At 46.0% G+C, this 22,188-nt stretch overlaps 2 protein-coding genes across 3 annotated transcripts in view; one reads left to right on the top strand and one right to left on the bottom strand.

Annotated features, from left to right (window-relative positions):
* Positions 1-34: 34 nt before the first annotated feature.
* Positions 35-6,043, top strand: TRMT5 (tRNA methyltransferase 5). 2 transcript variants are annotated; one of them, XM_030949201.1, is made up of 5 exons: positions 35-95; positions 1,643-2,292; positions 2,562-2,686; positions 4,130-4,784; positions 5,808-6,043. In XM_030949201.1, the coding sequence occupies exons 1-5, from the start codon at positions 91-93 to the stop codon at positions 5,870-5,872; spliced, it is 1,500 nt and encodes a 499-aa protein (XP_030805061.1). In that variant the 5' UTR covers positions 35-90; the 3' UTR covers positions 5,873-6,043. The 2 variants fall into 2 exon arrangements, with proteins under 2 accessions (XP_030805061.1, XP_030805060.1); XM_030949200.1 differs by lacking the exon at positions 35-95 and having other exon boundaries at positions 1,534-2,292.
* A 2,012-nt stretch (positions 6,044-8,055) lies between these two features.
* The window catches only part of MNAT1 (MNAT1 component of CDK activating kinase), a 119,410-nt gene continuing 105,277 nt past the window's right edge, over positions 8,056-22,188 (bottom strand). The window contains exon 8 of the mRNA XM_030948553.1: positions 8,056-9,236. Coding sequence (XP_030804413.1) covers positions 9,116-9,236 — 121 coding nt within the window. The 3' untranslated portion in view covers positions 8,056-9,115. The remainder of the gene's footprint in view (positions 9,237-22,188) is intronic.

Below are 22,188 nucleotides of genomic sequence, written 5' to 3' on the forward strand. Positions count from 1 at the left end.
GCGGGGCTTTGTGGGCGTGGTCACCGCCCGGCCCCGCCCAGCCCGGCGCAGCGGCGATGACGCGCGCGCGCGCGGCGCGCGGGGCCCGGCATGAGGTGAGGGCGGGGGAGGCGGGGGGAGAGAATTCCCTGAGGGGAGAGAATTCCCCGAAGGGAGAACGGGATAATCTCGGATCGTGTGCTGAGGGAAGGGTTGATGTCTCTCCATGGGCGCCTCGGGAAGGCGGCGGCTGTGGTCTCCCGCCAGATCCAGCGTTGCGGGCGGCTCTGTCTTGTGGGTTTAATGCAGTACCGAGAAGCGACAGGATGAGAGGGCATGGCTCCAAGTTGCGCCAGAGAAGGCTTAGTTTGGATATTAGAAAGAATTTGGTCACAGAAAAGGTGATCAGACATGGGAACGATGTCCGGCAAAGTGGGGGAGTCACTGTCCTGGAGGTGTTTTAAGGAAAGATGGGGCGAGGCACCCCGTGCCATGGTGGTGCTCGGTCACAGTTCGAATCGATGATCCCAGAGACCTTTCCCAGCTGATTCGATTCTCTGAGACCCACACCATCCATTTCCACCCCCAGGAGAAGCACGGGGATGCTGAGGCCTTTGCATGGGTGGGGGATTTCTCGTGTGCACAGGGTGAACAATGCCGTGTGCCTTTCGAAGGAGCTGTGCTCGGCCAGAAGCTCGGCTCAGGGGAAGGGCGGCCTGGGGGGTGTACGGAGAGGAGCTGGGATTGGGGCGGGCCGGGGATGGGAGCAGGAGCAGCCTCGGCAGGGTTTGGCACGGCAGAGTTGTGAAGGACAGAGCACACAGGCTGTTGTTACCCTGGAGAGGGGCAGGGCTGAGGGAGGCACGCAGGAGAACCAATTTCCCTGCAGAGCCTCTCTCTCAAAACAAGCTTTTTAAAAAGTCAGGAGGAATGCCAGCCTCCAGCACCTCCAGGAGCCAAACCATTGGCTCCTGCCTTGGAGCAGCCAGTGCCAAGGCAGAAAATTTGGCCCTTTTGATCTGTCTCTAGTGGAGGAAACCATTTAGAGAAGTGTGAAGCCACTTTTCAGGTTTCCATACCTCGGATGAATTGGGGCTCAGTGGCAGGAGCAGACACTAGTGATGCTCCTCTGGACCTTATGGTGGACACTGCATTTAATTAATGACCTTTCTGGCATGCACCTCATGGAGCAAAGATCTTACAGAGCATGGAACTCCTTACACTGGGGCATGGGAGGCAGAAATCACCAAAGAGTGATGATGCACTGTTGCTAATAACTGTTTTCTAGCAACGACTGCTTGGTAATGCATTTTACCAGACACAGGAGGGATCCAACAGGAGTAGGATCAGGACAGTAGAAATATTTCCATTTGGCTTACTGAGATTAATATCACATTTATTAGAACAAAGAGAGGTCATTGTTTTTTGGCAGGAGGGGATTATCTCGCCGCTTGAAGTCAGTTAACATTTGAGTCTAAAAGTACATTTGCAAAATAACAAATTTGCAGCATATATTTCATAATAAAGAGCTTTACTAAACTATTGTGGATTGTTTGGTACAGATGGAAATTCTGGTTTAAGAGAACAGCAAATCCATGTGATTTGCAGCCTTTTAAATGGAATGATTACATAATGTCTATAAAATGAATAATTTCTCTTCTAGGACTTTGTGGAGATTGGGATACCATGCCAAACTACTGAAAACTAATCATTTTAGAACAGCTGCATCAAATACATCATTTCCAGCAGTTTGGATGCTATTGGCACAACGTTCTGGCACAATACCTGGGCTCTTTGTAGTAGTTAAAAAAAATACTTTATTCACAATGCCCAAAACTGTGGAGGATGAAACTAATCCAGAACTGTATTTGCCACATCCTGGAGTGCGTGGGATGACACTGCTCAACAGAGAGGCTTTCAAAAGGACTCTGGTTGTTCCAGCTCTTAAAGTCAAGAAAGAAATTGTGCATAGAGTGCTGAAGTCCCTGAAACAATCAGTACTGCAGCGCCCCGGCCTCAAGCGGGTGCTGGAGGACCCAGAGGATGAGGACAGCAGATTTGTTATCCTGGATCCTCATAAAGTACCGGAATTCTCATTAGGAGAGTCAGAGCAGCAGGTCCTGAAAGAGCTCGATGTCCCTGCTGAGGTGTGCAAGTACCACCTGGAGCTGAGCTATGAGAATTTCAAGTCGGAGGAGATCCTGCGAGCCGTCCTTCCCGAGGGCCAGGAGGTCACCTCTGGCTTCAGCCGTGTTGGCCACATTGCTCACTTGAATCTCAGGGATCACCAGCTGCCCTACAGACACCTGATTGGTAGGTGAAACAGCTCCTCTTTGTATATTGTTAAAAAGTTACTGTACTGAGGGGCTCAGTTCTCACACTGTGGTGCTCTCACTGCCCTGAGCTGAAGTGTGTGCCTTGGACAGGGCACAGCTGCAGCCCTGAGTCATTACAGGGAGGTTGTTCCAACACACTCTTACTTGTGTTAATTTACCTGTAAACAGCAGGTTTGTTGTGGCTGTTGTAGAACATTGAAAGGTCCTGGTCCCTTTACCATAATTATCTCCCACCCTCTCTTTCAGGCCAGGTTATAATGGACAAGAATCCAGGAGTCACCTGTGTAGTGAATAAAACCAACATTATCGACAGCACATACAGGAATTTTGAAATGGAAGTGCTTGCTGGAGAGAACAACCTGGTGACCAAGGTACAGGCCTTTCCCCCCTGGTGTTTTCAATTTAATGTGCTAAAACCCAAAGGAATCTTCTGGAAAGATGTGATGCAGGGATGCTGCTGAGACCATTCCTGTGCACAGTGCCCTTCCTGACACCTGTCTGAGCCTCAGGGTTGGCTGTTACTGCTGCATGCCTTTGTCCTGGTCTGCCACAGGTAAACTCAGCCACAGGGATCAGGAAGGCATGTATTCTTCAAATTTACAGCCTAGATTTAATGACATGGATTTGATCTAAGAAAATCTAGTTTCCTAATTTCACCAAGCCTGGTACCGTGGCTGGTACAGAAATTTCTATCTCACCAACTTTGGAGCTTAGGCAACATTTTGCCTTTGCCTTTTTCCTCTCCTGTCAGCAGCAAGACAAACCTCCTGTCTCCTCTGCTCTGACATTTATCAGGTGCAATCACTGTGTAACTGCCAAGTGTTCTTCACATAGGGTTTCTTGTCAGTAAGTGGAAACTTGGCCTCTGCTTCCACAGAAATATTTTCTCTTATCTGTTAGCAGCTTTATACTTTCAAAGGAGAAAACAGGAGATTACCAAATAAAAAGTTGAATAGCTTGGTGGAACATCTTGTTCATGCAGAGAGAAGGCCACTGGATTGTCAAGGCAGCAGTGACAATTGAATGTTATGCAGATGGTGTCACCACACACCTGGCACAGCAGGGAGCTGCATCCAGGAGTGCAGAGACACTTCAGGGTGTTTCTTGCTGGCAAAGCAAACGATGTGGAGATCTGGATCCCAAGTTGCTTTGGAATCAGAACATTCCACATGCTGGTGCAAAGAGAGTATTAGCTTGCATCCCATTCTCATCTGAATAAATACTATTCCTTTTCAGGTCTGTTCTTGAGATAGTGGTCATCCCAGAGCTTGGGTTTGGATCAGCTTCCAGACTCTGTCACCTTGGGAGATGAAATACAGTATTTTTCAAGCTGCAGAACTGGCTCCCAGTGGCTTTGAATTTGGCTGACGGTTCCTGTTCTTGGGCCTATCATTCTCAGACACTTATTTACTGTGTGCACTTCACAAAGGAGGGCTTGAGGCATCTTTCCAAGGTCTGCTTTCAATAAAGGAGTTGTCAGCCAGCCACAAAGCTCTTGAAAACCCTCAGATTTTTGTAGGGTAATTTTAAGTTGCTGCTTTATTTCCACCTGGTGATTGAGACCTGCATAATGCCAGCTATCAGGATTGACACTGGGGACGTGGCTGTTTCTCATGAGTTGATCTGTTTTATTTGATTCCTTAGCTGATCTGTTTATTTAAGATTCATGTCTGCTACCAGCAGGACAATGCTGATTCAATGTTACCTTTCGATAAGACACCTTCCTTGGTTTTTAATTTTCTTAATTAGTGATAATGCTCAAATCTGCCTGGCACTTGAACACAGAGGCTTAACCAAATGTTTTGGACTTCCAGGTCAAAGAAAATAACATTTCCTACGAACTGGACTTCTCCAAGGTGTACTGGAACCCGCGCCTGTCCACCGAGCACAGCCGCATTGTGGGGCTGCTCAGGGCCGGCGATGTTCTCTTTGATGTCTTTGCTGGCATCGGCCCTTTCGCCATCCCGGCGGCCAAGAGGCAGTGCCGAGTGTTTGCCAACGACCTCAACCCCGACTCCTACTCCTGGCTGCTGCACAACTGCCAGCTCAACAAAGTGCACACCAAGGTGAAGGCGTTCAACATGGATGGCAGGGCCTTCCTGTGGGGGCCTGTGAGGGAGGAGCTCAGCAAAGAGCTCCCGCTCCTGGGGGAAGAGCAGAAAACTGCATTCCACATAGTGATGAATCTGCCAGCTCTGGCTGTGGAGTTCCTGGATGTTTTCAGGCATCTCTTGGTGGGGGAGCCCTGCAGCCCTGCTGGCCTTCCCACTGTGCACTGCTACGGTTTCTCCAAACACAGCGACCCAGCCAGAGACATTCAGGAGAGAGCAGAAGCCGTGCTGGGAACCTCCTTGGCTGGGCGCTGCTCCACTTTCCTGGTCAGGAACGTGGCACCCAACAAGGAGATGCTGTGCCTCAGTTTCCAGATCCCAGCAGACGTGCTCTACAAGAGGCCCTGCCCTGATGAAGGTATGGAGCAAACCTCCCATGTGGCATTGGGATTTCAGGCTGCACCTTGTGCTGCCTCGGGCTGGTCCCACCTGCTCAGCCCCGTGGGCCACTCCGGGTGTGTGACAGTGGCGTGGCTGTGGCGCTGAGCGCGGAGGTGGCTGGCAGGACTGAGGGCCTGCACGTGTGCAGCAGCTGCAGGGCTTCCTCACTGTGCTAACAGCAGCCTGCTCCTCTGATCCCAGCATGAGCCTCCCCAGAAAAATGGTGGACTGGACAGGATCACCCCACAGGCCATAAACCAGACCTTTATGCCTCAGGGTGAGGCTGAGGGAGGATGGGGACTCAGTGATCCCTGTGGGCCCTTCCAGTGCAGGATATTCAGTGGCTCTGTGATCTCATGCCAAGCACACGTCCCTGATAGCTCAGCCCTTCCGAACTGGAGCTGCGTTTTTGCCCAGATGAGTGCACTCCCAAGGGACTGCTCCCAGCTCTGACCTTCTCCTTATGCTCACACACACTCCGTGAGGTCTGGAGTCACCACATCAGCAGAATCAGGTTCTGTACCTGATTGAGTTTCACTGAGACATAGATATCCTTAGAGATCTTCAGTGCTGAACTTGGTTGTTTTGTGGGGGTTTTTTTGTTTATAATTGTTCATTTAAGAAACTGGTTGGTTTCAATGATCTTGGGCTTTGCACTCCATGACAAAGGGAGCAGAGGGAGGTTCCCATCTGCAGTCACATGAACTGGATAGAGTAAAGGAGGTTTTTATAAAGCTTTAATGCCATTAAACTTATTTTTATGCTGTTGTCAGGTTGCACTGAAATGTAGCTCCATACAGGTTTTTGCAAAGTCTTTTTTGGCTTTCAGTAAAGACCCCCCCATTATTGCTCTAAGAGTTTTCATTTGTGACTGTTAATCCTGATTTTAACTCTCATCTCTTCCTGTTAAATCCCTTAACAGAGCTCCCTTTTCCAGAGCTTGTGGTAGGTCAGTCTGTTTATGTACATTAAATAACTTACTTTTTCTAACCTTTTCCAGCAAAACCAGCCTCAAAACGTCTCTGTACCAGCCAAGATTGTTCAGAAGAGAAGGTACTGAGTTGAAGACCAGAGCTATGGTGACTACCTTAGTTTGTGTAAGGAATATTGGAGTGTCTCTGTTTTACCCCTTGAGTTATAAGGAGCAGAGCTGTGTTCCCATTGAGTTGCAGCTTTATTTTGGGAGCCTTGCTTCCTGCAGTCACCTTTTCTTCTCATTATGGGATCAATTGAAATTGCTACTACAAAAAATTAAAACTTTATTCTCTTATAATAAATGTGTTTTGGTACTTCCGTGCTCTCTAGTGTTTCATGCCCTGTGCTAACTCAGTGGCAGGGCCTGGGCTAGTTTTCTGCTGTAGCATTTTGATAATGTGCAGGTTGTGGGGAGAACAGACTTTCATGTCTTGTCAGGTCTAGGAAGGTGACTGATACAACCCCTGCCCTGGATTCTTCCTGACAGATGTGTTCTGGTTTCAGAGTATTGGATTATGGTTAGCAGATGCACAAACAGCTCTTGTGTAAGCAAGGTAACCTTTCAAAAGCTTAACCTGAGATACCAAAAGGGCCAGATAGCCCAACATCCTGAGGTTTTGAGTAAAAAATTCTTTTTAACACCAAGATTTAGTTAAAGATTAGTTGACTCCTGACTCTGTGTTTGCCCATGGTTAGAGCCAGAAAGACTTTAATGTCTTTTGCACGTTTGCAGATGAAGTTCATGCTCTCATTGCAGTTCCAGGCTGAAACCAGCACCTGAAAAACAATTCTGTCCTCCTGAAACCGTGTCCTCCTGTGGCTTTTGTGCCTCTGCCCTCTCCCCACCTCTGCCTGCTCCCCTGCTGCAGTCCCTGGATGATCTTTCTGGCTGGCTGCTTGTATTCTGCAGGGATTTGAAAAGCCTCTGCCTTTGATTTCCTTTTCTTACCCATCCAAACTATTGTTGGGCAATGTCAACCACAAATAGTTTACTTGGCCGGAGAACTCGGCTCGCCCTCTCAGTTTCAGATATTTTCCCTCAGCCCAAGCTCTGAGCTCACGCCCAGCAACCAGATGTCTGTCACCCTCCTGGCCCTGCTGCTGTGGCCCCAGCCCTGAGCCTGCAGCTTGCTGCATTTTTGGTTCTCACCCAAACACCACCAAGGGCCACGGATTTGTTTTGCTGGTGGCTCCGTGTGCCGGCCTTTCCTTCCCTTGGCTGCGCAGCCGGTGTTGGGAGCGAGCCCTCGCAGCCAGGTTCCTGCAGGATCTCATTTATCCATCCCCAGGGAGGCTGTCCCAGCTCACCCAGGTGTCCTGATCCCTCCCTGGCCTGCACTGAGCCCCAGACTCCTGCTCAGCCCTTCAACACCAGCCCCTGCAGCTCCAGCCTGTGCTCTCCTCCCAGGCACGGCTGTGCTGGGATTCTGCCCCGGCCCCGCTGCCTGTCCCATTTCCTGACACCTCTGCTGCTCTCCAGCTGCTGCCTCCCCCTTTCCATAAACATCTGAAGGCAGCTCCTGTTCTCCAGGGCCCCCCACAAACACTGCTGGAGTGATAAGTTCCTCTACCACTCTGGAATGGTGCAGCCACCCTGGGATCCCTGCCTGACACAGACTGTGGGTCCCTGTGATTTCACATTGCTCCACAGCCCCAATTCAGGGCTTGGCACCACTGCACCAACCCAAACCAGGCTTTGATCACCATTTCTGGGCCAAACCTGTAAAATATGTCACTCTGATTTTTACTACAGTGTCAGGGCAGGGAAGGATTTAAAGTAGTAAAAGTTTTTTTCCCTGAAGAACCAAATGCCAGTGTTATTCCAGTAGCATAACTTCAGATACCAGTCTAGCAGACACATCACTATGCTGATAACCAGGTGTTTTCCAGCTTTCTGTGCAGTTGCCAGTTCTGTGTACAAGAAATGACATACTAAATAACAGCCAAGCTACACACAAGTTAATGAGTGTATTGAAATTATAAATATTAATATGCATATGCAGTTCTGTATTCATTAGGGCATGACCTGGGGCTTTCCAAAATGAATATGAAGAGATCATTGGTGAGGTGCATCTTCACCAGCCTGGGTAAGCCTGGGAGAGGAGAGACAGGAGAATAGAGGAGGGAAGGATCTGATCACCTTACCTCTGCCTTCTGGAACGTTCCTTGTCAGCAGCTGTTCTGGGCACAACCAAGGGAATTTCAAAGGGCAATGGAAATTTTGCGATCTCCCCCCATTTTCTTTAAAAAGAAAACACCAAGTCTGGAATAGATCTCATTCATCTCTTTATTACAGCATAGAAAAAATACATCCATCTAGTGCACTCCTCAGAGCAGGATTCAGCAGCTGTGAGCAGGAGGCCTATAAAACATGGCCCAAGGTGGCTGTCCTGAGCAGCTTCCCACCTCCTGCACTTGGTCAAGGCTCCGCCACAAGAAGCAGGCCAGGAATACAAAAAGGATCACATCAGGTGGCAGGGATCATCCCCAAAGCCAGAAAGATGTTCCCACCTAAAGAAACTCCTGAGTTTATGACAGAAAAGTTACAAATGGAGATAAACAGGAAAAAAGCAAACATACAAGAGAAAACAAACAAACCCCAAAAGGGAACCCCACAATCTTGACTACTTCAGCGACTTTGCCTTGTATTGACATTTCTTAGATTGCTTCTAGAGCACCTCAGCTGAAAGACCTTGAGCTAAAGCTTTTTTTCCAAGCAAAGGTAAGAACCAAGTGACACAGGGAGGAAGGATCCCACACAAGAACTGTGTCAGCATATTTCCAGAGTTTCCTGTCTCATCCAACTGGCAGGAGGAAAAACCCACTTGTCTAAACTGGGAAAACTAGTTTTATGGGAAGAAAATGCAGGCTTGAATATTGACACTAAATGTTATAATCAAAATGGCATTTAAATGCTTGTGCAAATAAAACCCTGCAATAAGAGTAAAACCACAAACTTTATTAAAGTCTGGCTTTATTTAAAAAAAAATTTACAAGTGTATTTCTTTAAGCCTCAAATGTACACAGCTGAGTTATTCACATCTTCCATTAGATGTGGCTTATTGCTTCAGCCTCCCTCAGCAAAGTGCCACATGAGTAACGAGTTTCCCCCTCCACAAGAATGTATCTGCCATTTTACAAAGCTCTGGTGCCAAGGGGGTTTGGGTTTTCCCTTTAACACTCGAACGCAGCCGGTTTTGCACCAGAGGGGGGCACAGGGCAGCGAGCGCAGCCCGGCCGGTGCATGCGGCAGCGATCCCGCCCCGCCTTCGCTGCCCTGGGTGGCTCCTCGCCCCGCTGGGTGTCCCTCGGTCACAGGCTGCTGCTCCCTGGCTAGCTGGGGTGCCAGAAGAGCCCGCTGAAGGCGTCCTGCAGGGCCCGGTGACAAGCCAGCGAGGACGTGTAGCCCCCAGCCAGGTCCTGCGGGGAGGCGGCTCGAACGTGGGTGAGGTACCTGCAGCAAAGAGCAGCGTCAATTCAGAGCACAGCAAACACCCTGCAGTTCACAGCACAGCGGGGTTGAGAGAACCTTTCGGGAGAAAGCAAGGAGATGGAGCTGCCCACTGCCCACATCAGGATAAAACTTGTGCGAGTTAAAGCAATGACACACCTCCAGGCAGGCTGCCCCAGCCTGCACTCTGGTGGCACAGGGCTAAGGGCACCCAGGGTTTGTGTTCTCTGTGCTCGCTCTGGGGGTGGCTCAATTCCCCACTCCACAGGTCCTGCCAAGACAAGGACACCACCAGAGGCTTTCCTGCATTCCCACAGGAACAGGAGGGGTTCAGCTCTGCCACTTAATGCCACACACTCCCCCAGGCTGACTGTGCCGGCTGCTCTGATGACCACAGGGCTGAGCTTCACCTGTGCCTGGAGCCACTGACCCTGGGAATTAGATCTGTGGGAGGCCACCACCACTTTGGCTGAAGAAGGCTCTAAACTTCCCCATTAATTAATCATCACCCAACTGAAGAGCCATCTAATTCTACCCCAAACCTTCCAAAGCACTGAGCTGACATGGAAGCAGGAGCTGACATGGAAACTCGAGCTGACATGGGAGCAGGAGTTGACATGGGAGCATGAGCTCACATGGAAGCAGGAGCTGACATGGAAGCACAAGCATGCTGCCTGTGCTGGCACTGCCACTCTTGGCTCCCCTTGGCTCCTTCCAAGGGCTCCACCCCAGCCACACACGGAGAGCTCCTGCTAAAGGATGGCTTCATAACCCCACAGCTCCTGCACCCCATGAGACAAGTACAAGACAGATTCTCCACCAGTTCTGCACCAAAGCCCCATCAAACAGACAAATCGAGAGCCCAGCAAGAGCAGCACAAGAACCATCTCCCATCCTGACCATCAGACACAGCCCCATAAACACCAAGTGCTTTCCACAGGGGCGCTTCGGCCGCTGTTTTGATTCCTCACTTGGTACATGTTGCTCCTGGGAAAGTTGAGTCATTCCACCTCTGGCTTGGCAATCCAAGCATAAACTTGCAAAACGCACACAGCCTTTTATAATGTTATCCCAAGAAACCTAAAACAGCTGCACTTTTGGCAGGAAAATACAGGACCACCAGTAAAATATCCAAAACAGTTGCATCTTTTAATTTATGACTGTACACTGTTTCCATAAAGAGTATATAAAACAGGTCAGATTTTATAGGTAAGACATAATAAACAGTCATACCCATTGATGCCATAAAAGCATAGAAAAAGAGATTACTGAGAGATGATTAATTACAGTTTTAAAAACTGTATTTCTTGCACCTAATAACCACAATGCACAGACATGAGCAATGTTTCTGAGGGATTCTTGGTGACATGCTGAAGCTGAGACTGAATTTACCTCCTGTGACTGAGCTAAGGTGTTTTGTACCAAGCTGTGACAGAATCTGGCCCTCACTGCCAGACATTGGTTCCCATCAGCACAGACACAGGCAGGAGAGCACAAAGTAATAATAAAATAAACCCTTTTATAGTGCTCAGTCCAAAAGAATTTACATACGCAGCAACAAAGCTGGTCCCATCTCTTAATTTGCAAGGGGAGGTGGTCTGCAGAGAGCTCCTGGTTTGTGGCACAACACATTTTATGGGTTTTAATTTTTTAAAATTCTTGTTACTTGTCCCTTAATATTTTAAGAGGAAGATCTCATCCTTCCCAAAGGACTTTTGAAATTGCTGTGGGAAACAGGAGCTCCTTTCCCCAGCCAGGAATGATGGGCACTGACAACAACAAATAATTTCCTTCAAAATGCTGGTGTGAAACTACCTCTACCCTCCAAAACAGACAGTCTTACAAAAATCAGTTCCCATCTTGGATTTCACTTCTATCATATTTATTTCATTGCACAACTTCATTTTCCCCTCAGTCCAGTGAAAATGGGAGTATTTTACTTTTCAATATTAACAAAGGTTGGTTGTATCTTTCTCATTACTTACTTTTCTTATCTTCCCTTGCTTATATATCACTGAAAGGAGAAAAACAGAGTCTATTGTTTCCCTTTTTCTAGGACATCTGAAATTGGAGCATTAGTTTCATAAGACAACCTGACTTCCAGCCACTGCAGCACTTACAGTTAATTGAGAGGTGATCTCTGCAGCAATACAAAATCATTGCCAAAAAGGCTCCCATCGACTTTTACAGCACAACCTGCCCTAATTCTCCTTACTCCTGTGAAACAAGCACAGCCTGCTGCTGGCTGTCAAGTGAGGTCTTTATTTTCTTGTTAAGTATCTGAACTTACTGCTCTTGACCCATTTAATTACTGTGGTACACCAGGCAATTGCACAGAATCTGCCACGCTGAAGCCACACAATGAGAAGCGAATGGGTTTTGCTGCCTTTTCCACACCAGTCCCCATCTGTGCTGCCTGATTCCAGCCATCCCCTCCACAGGAGAATCTCTCTGAACTGGATTCCTGGGGTTTCTGGCAGAGGTCAGCACATCTTTTCATGTACACCTTTACAACAGCAGCAGGAAGAAGGGCTTGCCAAGTTTTATTTCCAAAAAGCCGAGCTCCGTTAGGTCCTGGGACCTGGAGGTAATTGCTCTCACTAGTTAGCAAATTCCAGCACACTGGGTCTGTTTTTCATAGGTTTATTTTAAGTACCTGTAAATCTTATAAGCAGAGACCAGGAAAAAGAGGTTTGCTTTTTCTGGTGCACAGTTTTTTAATGTAACTTGTTTTTACTGAGGGCAGACTAAACTCTGAAGTTAAAAAAAGCCTGCACTATTATTTTTGAGCAGGGCTGAAGGGCTGTGTGTTCCCTGCCCCACCATTTCACACTTCCCATTCCCAGCAATGCCTGTGCTCTGCTTCAGCCTGTGCCCAAACAAGCCCCCTTGCCTTGGCTGCAGCCTTTGGATGTTGATCTTCCCCATTAAGCTTTCACATCATTTCAAACACATCATATTTTGTTCTTCATGAGCCTTGGGGGGCTCATTCCTGACCTTCAGTTTCTCATCAGCTTGGAGGGGGTGAGAGGAAAACAAAAACCAAAAAAAACCCTCCTGTTTTCAAGGAAAGAGGTGTAATTCACACTCATTCTGGAGGCTCAGAATCAAGCTGGCTGTTCCTGGGAGGGGTTTTCTTCATGTTTTCTCTTTTCCCAAGGCTGTGTCACAACCACTTCACCAGGACAGGGCTGTGGAGAGCTACGTGGGCTCAGTGTGGCAGAGGATGTGATCCCCCTGTGCCTCCCCAGGAGCCCCAGGCACTGCTGCTGCTGAGAGCCAGAGCACCCAACAGCAGCTCAGCAACACCCAGGGCCACTGGCAAACGTCCCCTCACTGCTCAGCAGGGTGGTCTTGTTCCAGAGAAATTCAGGAAAAACGTCACAAACAATCAGAGAGAACGTGGAGAAACAGCACAATCAAACCTGGCTAAAATAAACACCAACCAAAAACCAAACAAAGCTAAAACTCCTCACCTAAACAAAGAAAAAGAACCAAACATAAACCAACCACCCCAAACCAGCCCATAGTGTCCCTTCACCCACCCAACTCAAAGTACCAGCGCTAGGGGTTATTTCACACAATCTTTCCTGCCACCTGAGATAAATACACTCCCAGGGGTGTTTCTGCAGATGCATCACCTAGAGATGCATGTGGAATAACTGTATTTGGCATACAGATTTTTGTTTTTACCTATTAGGTATTTTATGGGAGTGAAGAAAAGGAAAATCATTCACAAGTTGTTTGACAGGGGAAAAAAAAAGAAATAATTTCATTCTATTCCACAGAGTAGATTTACTGCTCATCTGATTATCTGCAGTATCCAAGACATAAAGTAATGAGGCAGACATTAGATCTGGGAAATTTTCCAGGTTCATCATTTAAATAATAAATAGTAGTTGCATAAAGCAAGCAAAATACTCCAGTCTGCAAAACTGTGAAGCATCAGGAAGGCAGTAGCATAGGCTGCTGCATTCCTGAGCCTTTCTGGAGACAGCATTTTCACTGGATTTACCAATCCCTAGGATGAGCTATTGCTGTGTTACTCAGAGGAGCTGCAGGGACTGGGTCTCATCAGAGGACAGAGCACAGAAGGAACTGCACTGTGTCTGGCCTGGCAATGTGTGCCCTGGCTTACTCTCCACCCCTGAGCAGGTACAAACTGAGCTCCTCTGCTCAGCTCTGCTTTACTTTGAACCAGTCAGCTCTACCACAGTCAGTCTGTGCAGCCAAACAGAATTTGTTTATAAAATGAGCTAAGCTTATTGCTGTTCTCCATTAAATAGCCCCAGGAAATGCACTGGTGATATTCAAATATGGTGTGGTTCTCCCTCTCTCAGACTAATATGACTAAGGCAGGGCAAAACCACAAGGCACAAAGCTGGTACTCAAACCCAGAATAGCAATTAGTCGTTCCAGGGAGTAGCTACAAGCCCAATCCTCAAATTAAAAAAAAAAACAAAAACCCAAACAAACAGATTTTCACCCATTCTATCAGACACTATTTGGGCAGTATGATTGTATTTACATGTCAAACCCACCAGCTGTGAGTGGTATCACAAGTTCCTGCTGAACCCCAGCCTGTTCTGACACAGAATTCAAGTTTAATACAGCCATGAGCTCAGCCAGGGCTCCTCATGAGCCCAACCCAACGCCTCCTTGCCCGAGGTCACACTGCCAGCCCTGCCACCTGCCACTCCTCTCCTCCACCTCCAGACCACACAGACAAAATGGGAGAAAATCCATTTAATAGGTGCAATCACTGAAGGACTTCTGTTATTTGTTTGGGGTTGTTTTCAATGCTTCTCTGTATACAATTGCAGCATTAAGTGTGGATGTCAAAACAGGGCTAAGCATGATGAGGCCCAAATAGAGAGATAAAAAATACATTTCCACCCAGATTATGGCACCTTATGGACTGAACACAGCCCATAGTGCAGGGGTACAAGGAAAACTCACTCTAAATAACACAACAGAGTTTTGGCTACTAAATATTCCTGCCCAAGACAAGTGATCCAGCACAGGCACTGCCCCTGCAGCCCCAGCAATCCCACCTGCAGACAGCAGTGCTGTGCACATTCAGCTTAGTAAGCCAGGTTGCTTTGTTATTATTAATAACCCTGTGCTGCTTTCTGAGGGCTTAGTGAGCAGAAAATGCTCTCTGAGGTGTCAGATGAATGCCAGACCCTTCTCCATGCCACAAACTTGCTCAGCCCATTTCCCTCACCCAGGAACCTGCTGCAGAACCATTGCTTACTCATCACAATTCTGACTTCCAGCAAGGAAATTTATTGTCTTCATCTTGCAATAAATTCTGCACAAGCAGATGCCTTCTGTCTCTAATGGATCTCTTTTTGTTACAGTTAAGGATTAAGGAAAAAAATAATTAAAAGTTAAAGCTCCTAGAACTTTTAGGTTTTCTGAGTGAAGAACTCTGTTCTACCAGAAATAAACTTTCCCAGTAGAAAAGACAGGAAATGCCCCAGCCCAGCAAATCAATAGAAGAAATATAGGACTCCTAGTGCTTCTTTTTAACCTCTTCCATCTGCTTTTTCTAAACAGCAATTTGTTTCAAACGCTGTCAGAGTTTTCTCAGGGCAGGAGTGTGTGTAAACTGTGTGTGGTGAAACAAAGCACTTTAAAATGAAAACAAAGCAGGTCTGCCACAGCACACCTCAGCTAAGATGGAACAGGACACAGTTCTGCTACCAGACACTGAAAGAGGCAAAAAAAGCCTCCAAATGTGATATTAAGTGTGAAACAGCTGTTGCTGATAAAGCCAGTTCTGACTCCAAAGGTAGAAATTAGTGCTGAGTTATTCCTCCATCCTCTTCTCCTTTATAACGTCCTTTCTATAAAGGGCAAACCTTTGGATCCTGGAAACCCAAAGCCACCAGTGTCCTGCTGCAACAGTGACCCAGCAGCACCCTGGGCTCAGAGCTCCTTCCCAGTCAGCTGCTGCAGTGACCAATAAAGGAATTTCTGAGGGTTAAATGCAAAAACCACAGCACTTTAATTTGATGTTTCACATAAACTGTTTCCTCTGTTAACGGTGAAACCCATACATGACCTGTAAGATATATCTAATGACCCATCTCAGAGAATTTATTACAGATTACATCTGAACTGGTGAGTGCAGTCATGAACCTTGGAGTAGAAAAACCTTTAAATGCAAAGGCCCAAAGTCACAGAAGCCCTCCTGGGTGGGGGAAGAGAACAGAATCAGATTTTCCCATACTACTTTCCCTAAAAACTTCCTCTTTTTGTGATGAAATCCAGAGCCCAGAGACCAACCATTTCCACTGAAAAGCTAAACCATTGGGGAGTGGAATGGAGGGAAATTTCTTTATGACAGCTACCTCAAAACACACCTTCAGTGCTCCTCATAAAAAACCCAGCTCTTCTACTGGCAGAAAAAGAGTTTTAAAGGAAGAAAAGTTTTAGAGAGCGCCTGGTTCTCCAGCATTTTCCCAGCACTGCAATTCTACTGCTGCCCTGGTTTTTAAATAGATATGAGACCAGACTCAGGTACTTGCATTTATTTAACACATAAACATTTGCTTTTGGAGTAACTGAGAAGCCAGTGCTGTTGCCTTGAGGTAAGATGAAAAGCTACAGAGAAATGGAGATCAAAGGAAAAGGAGCAATGCCTTCCGCCTCCCAGAAACTGATATAATTTTAAAAGAAGTGGATGTTTTAAAGTGTAAAGACAGGAAACTAGCGATGAAAAAGGTTTTATAGAATAAAGGAAGCTTTGTACTCCTCTGCCCTGATATGCATTTTGCACATTTCCTCTGCTGCAGGCTGGGTGCAGCCCTGGGCCAGGACCTGCAGGCACTGCCAAAAAAAGGAGGTTTGGACAATTCCAGCCCCACTGCAGGGCCCCACCCAAGAAAGCACCACCTCAATACAACTATTTCATGTAGAAAAGTCTAGAAACTCCAAGCATAATGGACTACAGACTTTGAGACTATCAACTTCAAGCACTGTAACCTGTAGATATAAAAACTACTTTGAAATGGGACATAAGCCCCTTAAATGGTGCAAGCTGTCCTATTTCCATCTTCAAAAGGAACTGTAAATCCAATTACACCTGGAGATGTTACAAGTGTTAACAAGTTAAATAAACCTCCTCTTTTCACTGAGCAGTTATCCAAGCTAGAAATTCACATTCAACAAGAATTCCCATGTGTAAATCCAGTGCATGTTTGAGAAGCACATTTTGCCCCTCCTATGAGCCCACAATTCACAGTGGGTGCCTGAATATTCCTGTTGATAATAATCAAATGTTGCATTTAATCAGCTTCTCTTAACATTTGATCACAGCATCACTTCACACGAGGTATAACAGTTCCAGCCTTAGAAAATGTGAATACCAGTGCAAGAGAGCAGCCAATGCTGTCCTTGGAGCACTCAGTGATTCTGAGCTAATGTGGGAAATCTTGAACACAGTTTCAAAAGTTAAAGTGATGACAGAGGTCATCTTGTTTTGTTGGGGATTTTTTAGTTGAAAAGAAAAACAAACAGCCCTGAAGCTGCTCAAGTACATCACAACCCCACTAAGGAACCCTTAGAGAAAGGAGGCACATCCTAGCAGGTCTGAGGCAATGTGGGTTACAGGTTTCTGTGCTGCTGCAGGGTGGATTCAAGGATTCAAGGATTATCTGAAAGTTCTCCTCATTTTAGCACACAACTGCCTATTTTAAAATAAAAACAGGAAATGGAAAGCAGAACCTACAAATACACAAATCCTTTGCAAGCAAAGGAAAACTAAAGGCTATGCAAGTTCTTTTTGGTCATGTGCTTCAGTTCTATAAAGGATATTTTATACTAATTCTATAATGGCTTCTCTTTCTTAAATTGTTGGGGGGCTTCCTCACATCCCACTTTCCTCCCAGTAAAATATTTAGTTCTTTGATGGCTCCACACATGTCAGAGAAGAGCCATCACTGACTGTGCTGTGTAAACATTTTCCTTCTTGCTGCTCACCCACGCCTCTCCACACCACACGTTCCTGCCAGCTCCAAAACACGCACAGCCACTACCATTCAGATGAATTCCTTTTTCCCTTTAAACTGCAAGGATTTCTGCTTCAACTCCTCCCCAGAGAGCAGCTTGGATTCCTCACCCCCGTGCACTCAGCTGTACCGAGAGGTCAGTGTTTATTTCGGGAAGCCTCGCTCACAGGAAGCCTTCCTTCAGCGCCAGGGACTTCCGTAACTGCAGAGGGGCTGGGATGAGCAGGGGCACCTGGTGCCCCATTTGTCACCATCCCGAGGTCACCCGCCAGCTGTCTGTGCTCTCAACACCCTGCCCAGCACCAAGGCCTTCTCCTCACTCAGATTTCCAGCTCTGCACTTCCACATCCACTAAATCAATCAGCCCCCACTGAAAGTGCTCCGGTGTGGTATTCACGTGCCCTCTGAACAGAGAGAAGAATGATCAAAATAATTCTTATCTCATTTGCTGCTCCTGGTGCTTGCACATGGTGGAATGTGTTGGGAAGGTTGTTTACCTGAAAGAATTTAGTAATTGGATTCTGGGAGAGATTTTTTATGTTAATTAGCCTGTCAGGTCCAAGCTGTGTGGACTGTCAGTCTGGAGACAGTCATGAGTTAGTTAGTGATAGTTCTTGTTAGCGTAATATTCTGTAATATAGTATAATAAAGTCATTAATTAACCTTCTAATATCCTGAAGTTCTGTGCATCATTCTTCCCACCCATTGGGCATCGTAGCATGGAGACTCCAACAGCTGCAAGGGCAGCAGCTGAGCAGCCCTGAGCTGTGGTATTTGCAGGGGTAAATCTGACTCCATGTTCTTAAATGGCTATATTATATTATATTATATTATATTATATTATATTATATTATACTTACATTATATTATATTATACTTACATTATATTATATTATACTTACATTATATTATATTATACTTACATTATATTATAAATGCTATACTATAAACTATACTGAAGAATAGAGAAAGGATACAGACAGGTTACCAAGAATGATAATGAAAAACTTGTGACTGACTCCTCAGCCTGACACAGCTGATGGTGATTGGTCATTAAGACAATTCACATGAAACCAATCAAAGATGCACCTGTTGGTAAGCAATCTCCAGCAACATTCTGAAGCAGCAAAACAGGGAGAAGGAAATGAGATAATATTGGTTTTGCTCTGAGGCTTCTCATCTTCCCAGGAGAAGATATCCTGGCAAAGGGATTTTTCAGAAAATATGACAGTGACACTAAGTGGTCCCACAGAGCACAAGGACACTGCAGTGCCCAGCCTGCACAGAGGGCTGCAGGGCTGGACAGGATTGCACTGCAGAGCTGCAGCTGCACTCAGTCCCTGACTAAATCAGGCTCTGCTCAGCCTGCACAGCTCTGCAGGGCTGGAGAGGATTGCACTCACAGCACTGCAAAGCTGCAGCTGCACTTAGTCCCTGACTAAATCAGGCTCTGCTCGTACTTGACCCCAGCAAGAATGTCATTGAACACAAGGGCCTTTTCTCAGCTGTGATATTGGATTTCTTTTTCAATGGGTAAAACAACCATTAAGCCACCGTTTCTGTAATTCTGCAAAGCAGCTCTCTTTTTAATGTGTTGTGGAAATGTTCTGGCATAGACTGATCTCCAAATTCTTCATCTTTCCACTCTTCCTCCCACACACTGTGTTTAGGACAAAGGGCACAAGAAGAACATGGATGTGTTTAAATATATATTATAACTCTGAGGAAGTCAACCACTGTTCTGTAATTTTCTACCTAAGTCAAGACTGTTTTCATAGGCTTATCTTTTTTTATGTAAGGATAGGGCAAGTTCAGTTTTAAAGACACCACTGTGTCTTTTCTTCCCTGGGTTGGACTCTGGGAATACAGCATCCCTTCTGCAGGCAAGAAGGGAGAACACAGCTTTTATTCTGAAAGACAGTTCTTTTGGACACACAAACTCTTCTTTTAGGATAAAAATTCCCTCCTGTTTCTCCTACTCTGACTTTTTTCCATGTTCCACACACCCCACTGAGCACCATGAATCCCCCAGCACACAGCCAGAGATCCATATTGATGAACTGGGGCTCTGGGAGAGCTACATGAAAGAGATTCCTCCAGCTTCCATGTAAATTATGCATCTGTAGGCAAAGGGAGCCCTTTCTGAACAGAGCACTCAGTCAGGAACACCTACAGAAGGAGGCTGCAGATGCACAGACACTTTTTTCTCCCTCTTTTCAGCACATTTTGCTTGATGCTCAGTTCTGAGGAAACAGAGGAGGACAGTAGTGATTGTATCACAGAATCACAGAATGATTGGGATGGAACAGACATTAAAGATCACCCAGTTCCAACCCCTGCCATGGACAGGGATGCCATTCACTAGCTCAAGACAAAACTGCAGAGTCCAGGGTGGCTCCAAGCACACAGGAGGTATGTTAGCCCCAGGAGCACTGGTAAGGACCTGGATTTAATGCCCAAGGCTGGAAAATGAACTGATCCAATGCTTTTCAAGTTTTTCTTGCATTTAAGGACTTGCTTTAGTCCCAGCCGGGAAGAACAGAGCCCCTGAGTGACTCATGTATCAGGCATGGCAACAAGCTTTGCCCCCAAAACACTGCTGACAGAAAAAAGTCATATGAGCACAGAAAAAGTGGTTATAACCTCAGCTTTGAAATACAGTTTCCCCTGGCAGAAAGTCAGTTCTGTTTTCACTGTGACACAGCATCCTCTGTTCTGACTGAGTAGCAATGAATTCACATCATATGGCAATTCCAGTTTAATATGACTCAAAATAGCACAAGAATTTCTAGAGGGTTTTTAGCTGCTGATACTGATCAGATAAGTAAGCTGCCAAACCTAATAATTATCTCAAATGAAAAACTATGAACTCATGGTTATTCATTTCAGATAATAAGAACCCAAAGTTATTTTCTTTAGGCAGAATGTGGAAAGTGTAATTGTTGAAAGCAAATGTTGCCGTTTGAATGACAGTATTTAAAGAAGATGAGATGGTTCAGGTCAAAAGAAGGTGACAACCAGGTGGATTTCCCTTGCAGCTGACTTGTGCTCTAATGCAGGAGCCCCTGAGCCTCCTGAGGTTCTGGCTGCTGCTGGGCAGGTCAGCATTTCAGGCTGATGCTGGGATCAGGTTTACAGCTCCCAGCCAGGCTGGCGTTTGCTCCCCAGGAAGGATCGGGAGAGGTGGGAGGGAGCAGAGAGGACAGGAGCTCAGGGAGAGGCTTCTCCTCAACACCAGGGATGGCTGAAGGATGAGAAACATCTGCCCCAGGCAGGAGCAGCCTTTGGGCTGAGCTCTCCAACCCCCCCTGCAAAGGAGCTGCCCCACTGGCACAGGGCAGTCACAGCTCCCAGGTGGGGGAGGAGGGAAAAGTTGCTCTGTTCTCCTGAAAATGTTTTTTACAGGGGAATGAAGGAGAAAAAAACACTCCTTCAATGCTAGGCAATTTCCTCCTATCTGTCAGCATATGGTAGGAGCTATTATTATTTGGCTTAAATATAAAGCATCATTAAGGCTATTTTTTTGTTTTAACAGCTTAACAATTCTATTGTGAAATCTGGGTGAAATTCTCTGGATTTTATTGTCCTTCTCTATTGTGCCTTGGTAGAATTTCTAGAGGGGAAAAATGCAGTGATGATAGGAGATCGTCATTTTACTCTTCTAAAAAGACAATGAGTTAAGTGTCTAAATTGAACCATTTTTATATGATTTCTGTTGAATTCATTTTAATTTTCTGTTGCTTTCAATCTGATCCAATATCCTGAAACAGCAGAAGCACAGATATCAAACAGGAGTGTGCAGGACCCCTTAGTTTCACTTAGAAGAGAAAATACCAACAGAGTTGTTACAGAGCAGTGACATCCACAACTGCTGAAATTCTCCATGGATTATTTGTTAACAACTCGACTCATCTTGCAAACTGCATCCCCAAAATCTGTCTCCAAAGAAGTTGTGCCTGTTGACTGAACTGATTCTGAAACTGGTGCAGAAAGTGCCTTTTTAAACATTCACAGAAAAGTGCCCAGAAATCAGTGGGGATTGCTAAAAAAAATGACATTTAATAATTCTCCTGCTGAGGAGAGCTCCCAGTAACACTAGGTGGCAGAAGGCTCTGTCACATTGAAGACACCTGCAGGTAGATACACTCCCAGAGCTACTTGAGCTTGATTTCAGAAAAGCTAAGGGGAAAACAGCTGAAAGCAAAACAGTTCTAAGATCCCCTTTTCCATCCACTCTTCCAGTGCTAATTCTGGCTCTGATATCCCTAATGCACATTATTTCACCATTTAAGCTATCCCAGAATGTGAATACACACTCTAAACTTGAACACTTAATCAAATCCTACTCAATTCAGATGAAATTCTGTACATGATTCTATTAAGCTTTTATGTAATTAAAAAGAAATTCACTGTTTAAAGAAATAAATGGCCACTAGGACAAGTACACAATAAAAACACACACTGTGAGTTAACTTGAAGCAAACTTGAAACCCAGCCTGCAGTGCTAAACACTTCTGCAAACAAATTTCTGCAGCTGAAAGGAAAAACAACAACCTACAAACGAACTCATTCAAAACCGCTCAAGACTCAATGTGGGAAAAGATCTGCTAAAAATGGCAGCTGCTCCCTCATGGAGGTGCATTTTGTAACTACATACAAAATTCAACTGCTTGTTTCTAGGTTTACATATTTAAGCCTTTAAAAAACACCTAGGCTCCATTTTCCTTTATTCTGGCCACTCTCTTTCCAACTGCTCCAAGTTTCTCTCTGAACCTCTATAAATCAAATCCACCCCCTGCCCTGGTGATGTTAGGGGGAAGTTGCAAACACAGAGAGGGAAAGCAAAAGCCAAGCACTGCCTAAATGCTGAAAAACAAAAGGCAGCAGGGGCAGAATGACATTTTTGCTTCCTCAGATGTGTAAGTTTGAGTTGACAG

This window comes from Camarhynchus parvulus, chromosome 5, assembly GCF_901933205.1.
Source record: "Camarhynchus parvulus chromosome 5, STF_HiC, whole genome shotgun sequence".
NCBI lineage: Eukaryota > Metazoa > Chordata > Aves > Passeriformes > Thraupidae > Camarhynchus > Camarhynchus parvulus.

Excerpts from the sequence above, each read along its gene's own strand:
- TRMT5 (XM_030949200.1), top strand. The coding sequence starts at position 1,623 with ATGAATAATTTCTCTTCTAGGACTTTGTGGAGATTGGGATACCATGCC. Across the intron at positions 2,293-2,561 it reads GCCCTACAGACACCTGATTG|GCCAGGTTATAATGGACAAG; the intron begins GTAGGTGAAACA and ends CCTCTCTTTCAG. Across the intron at positions 2,687-4,129 it reads AGAACAACCTGGTGACCAAG|GTCAAAGAAAATAACATTTC; the intron begins GTACAGGCCTTT and ends TTGGACTTCCAG.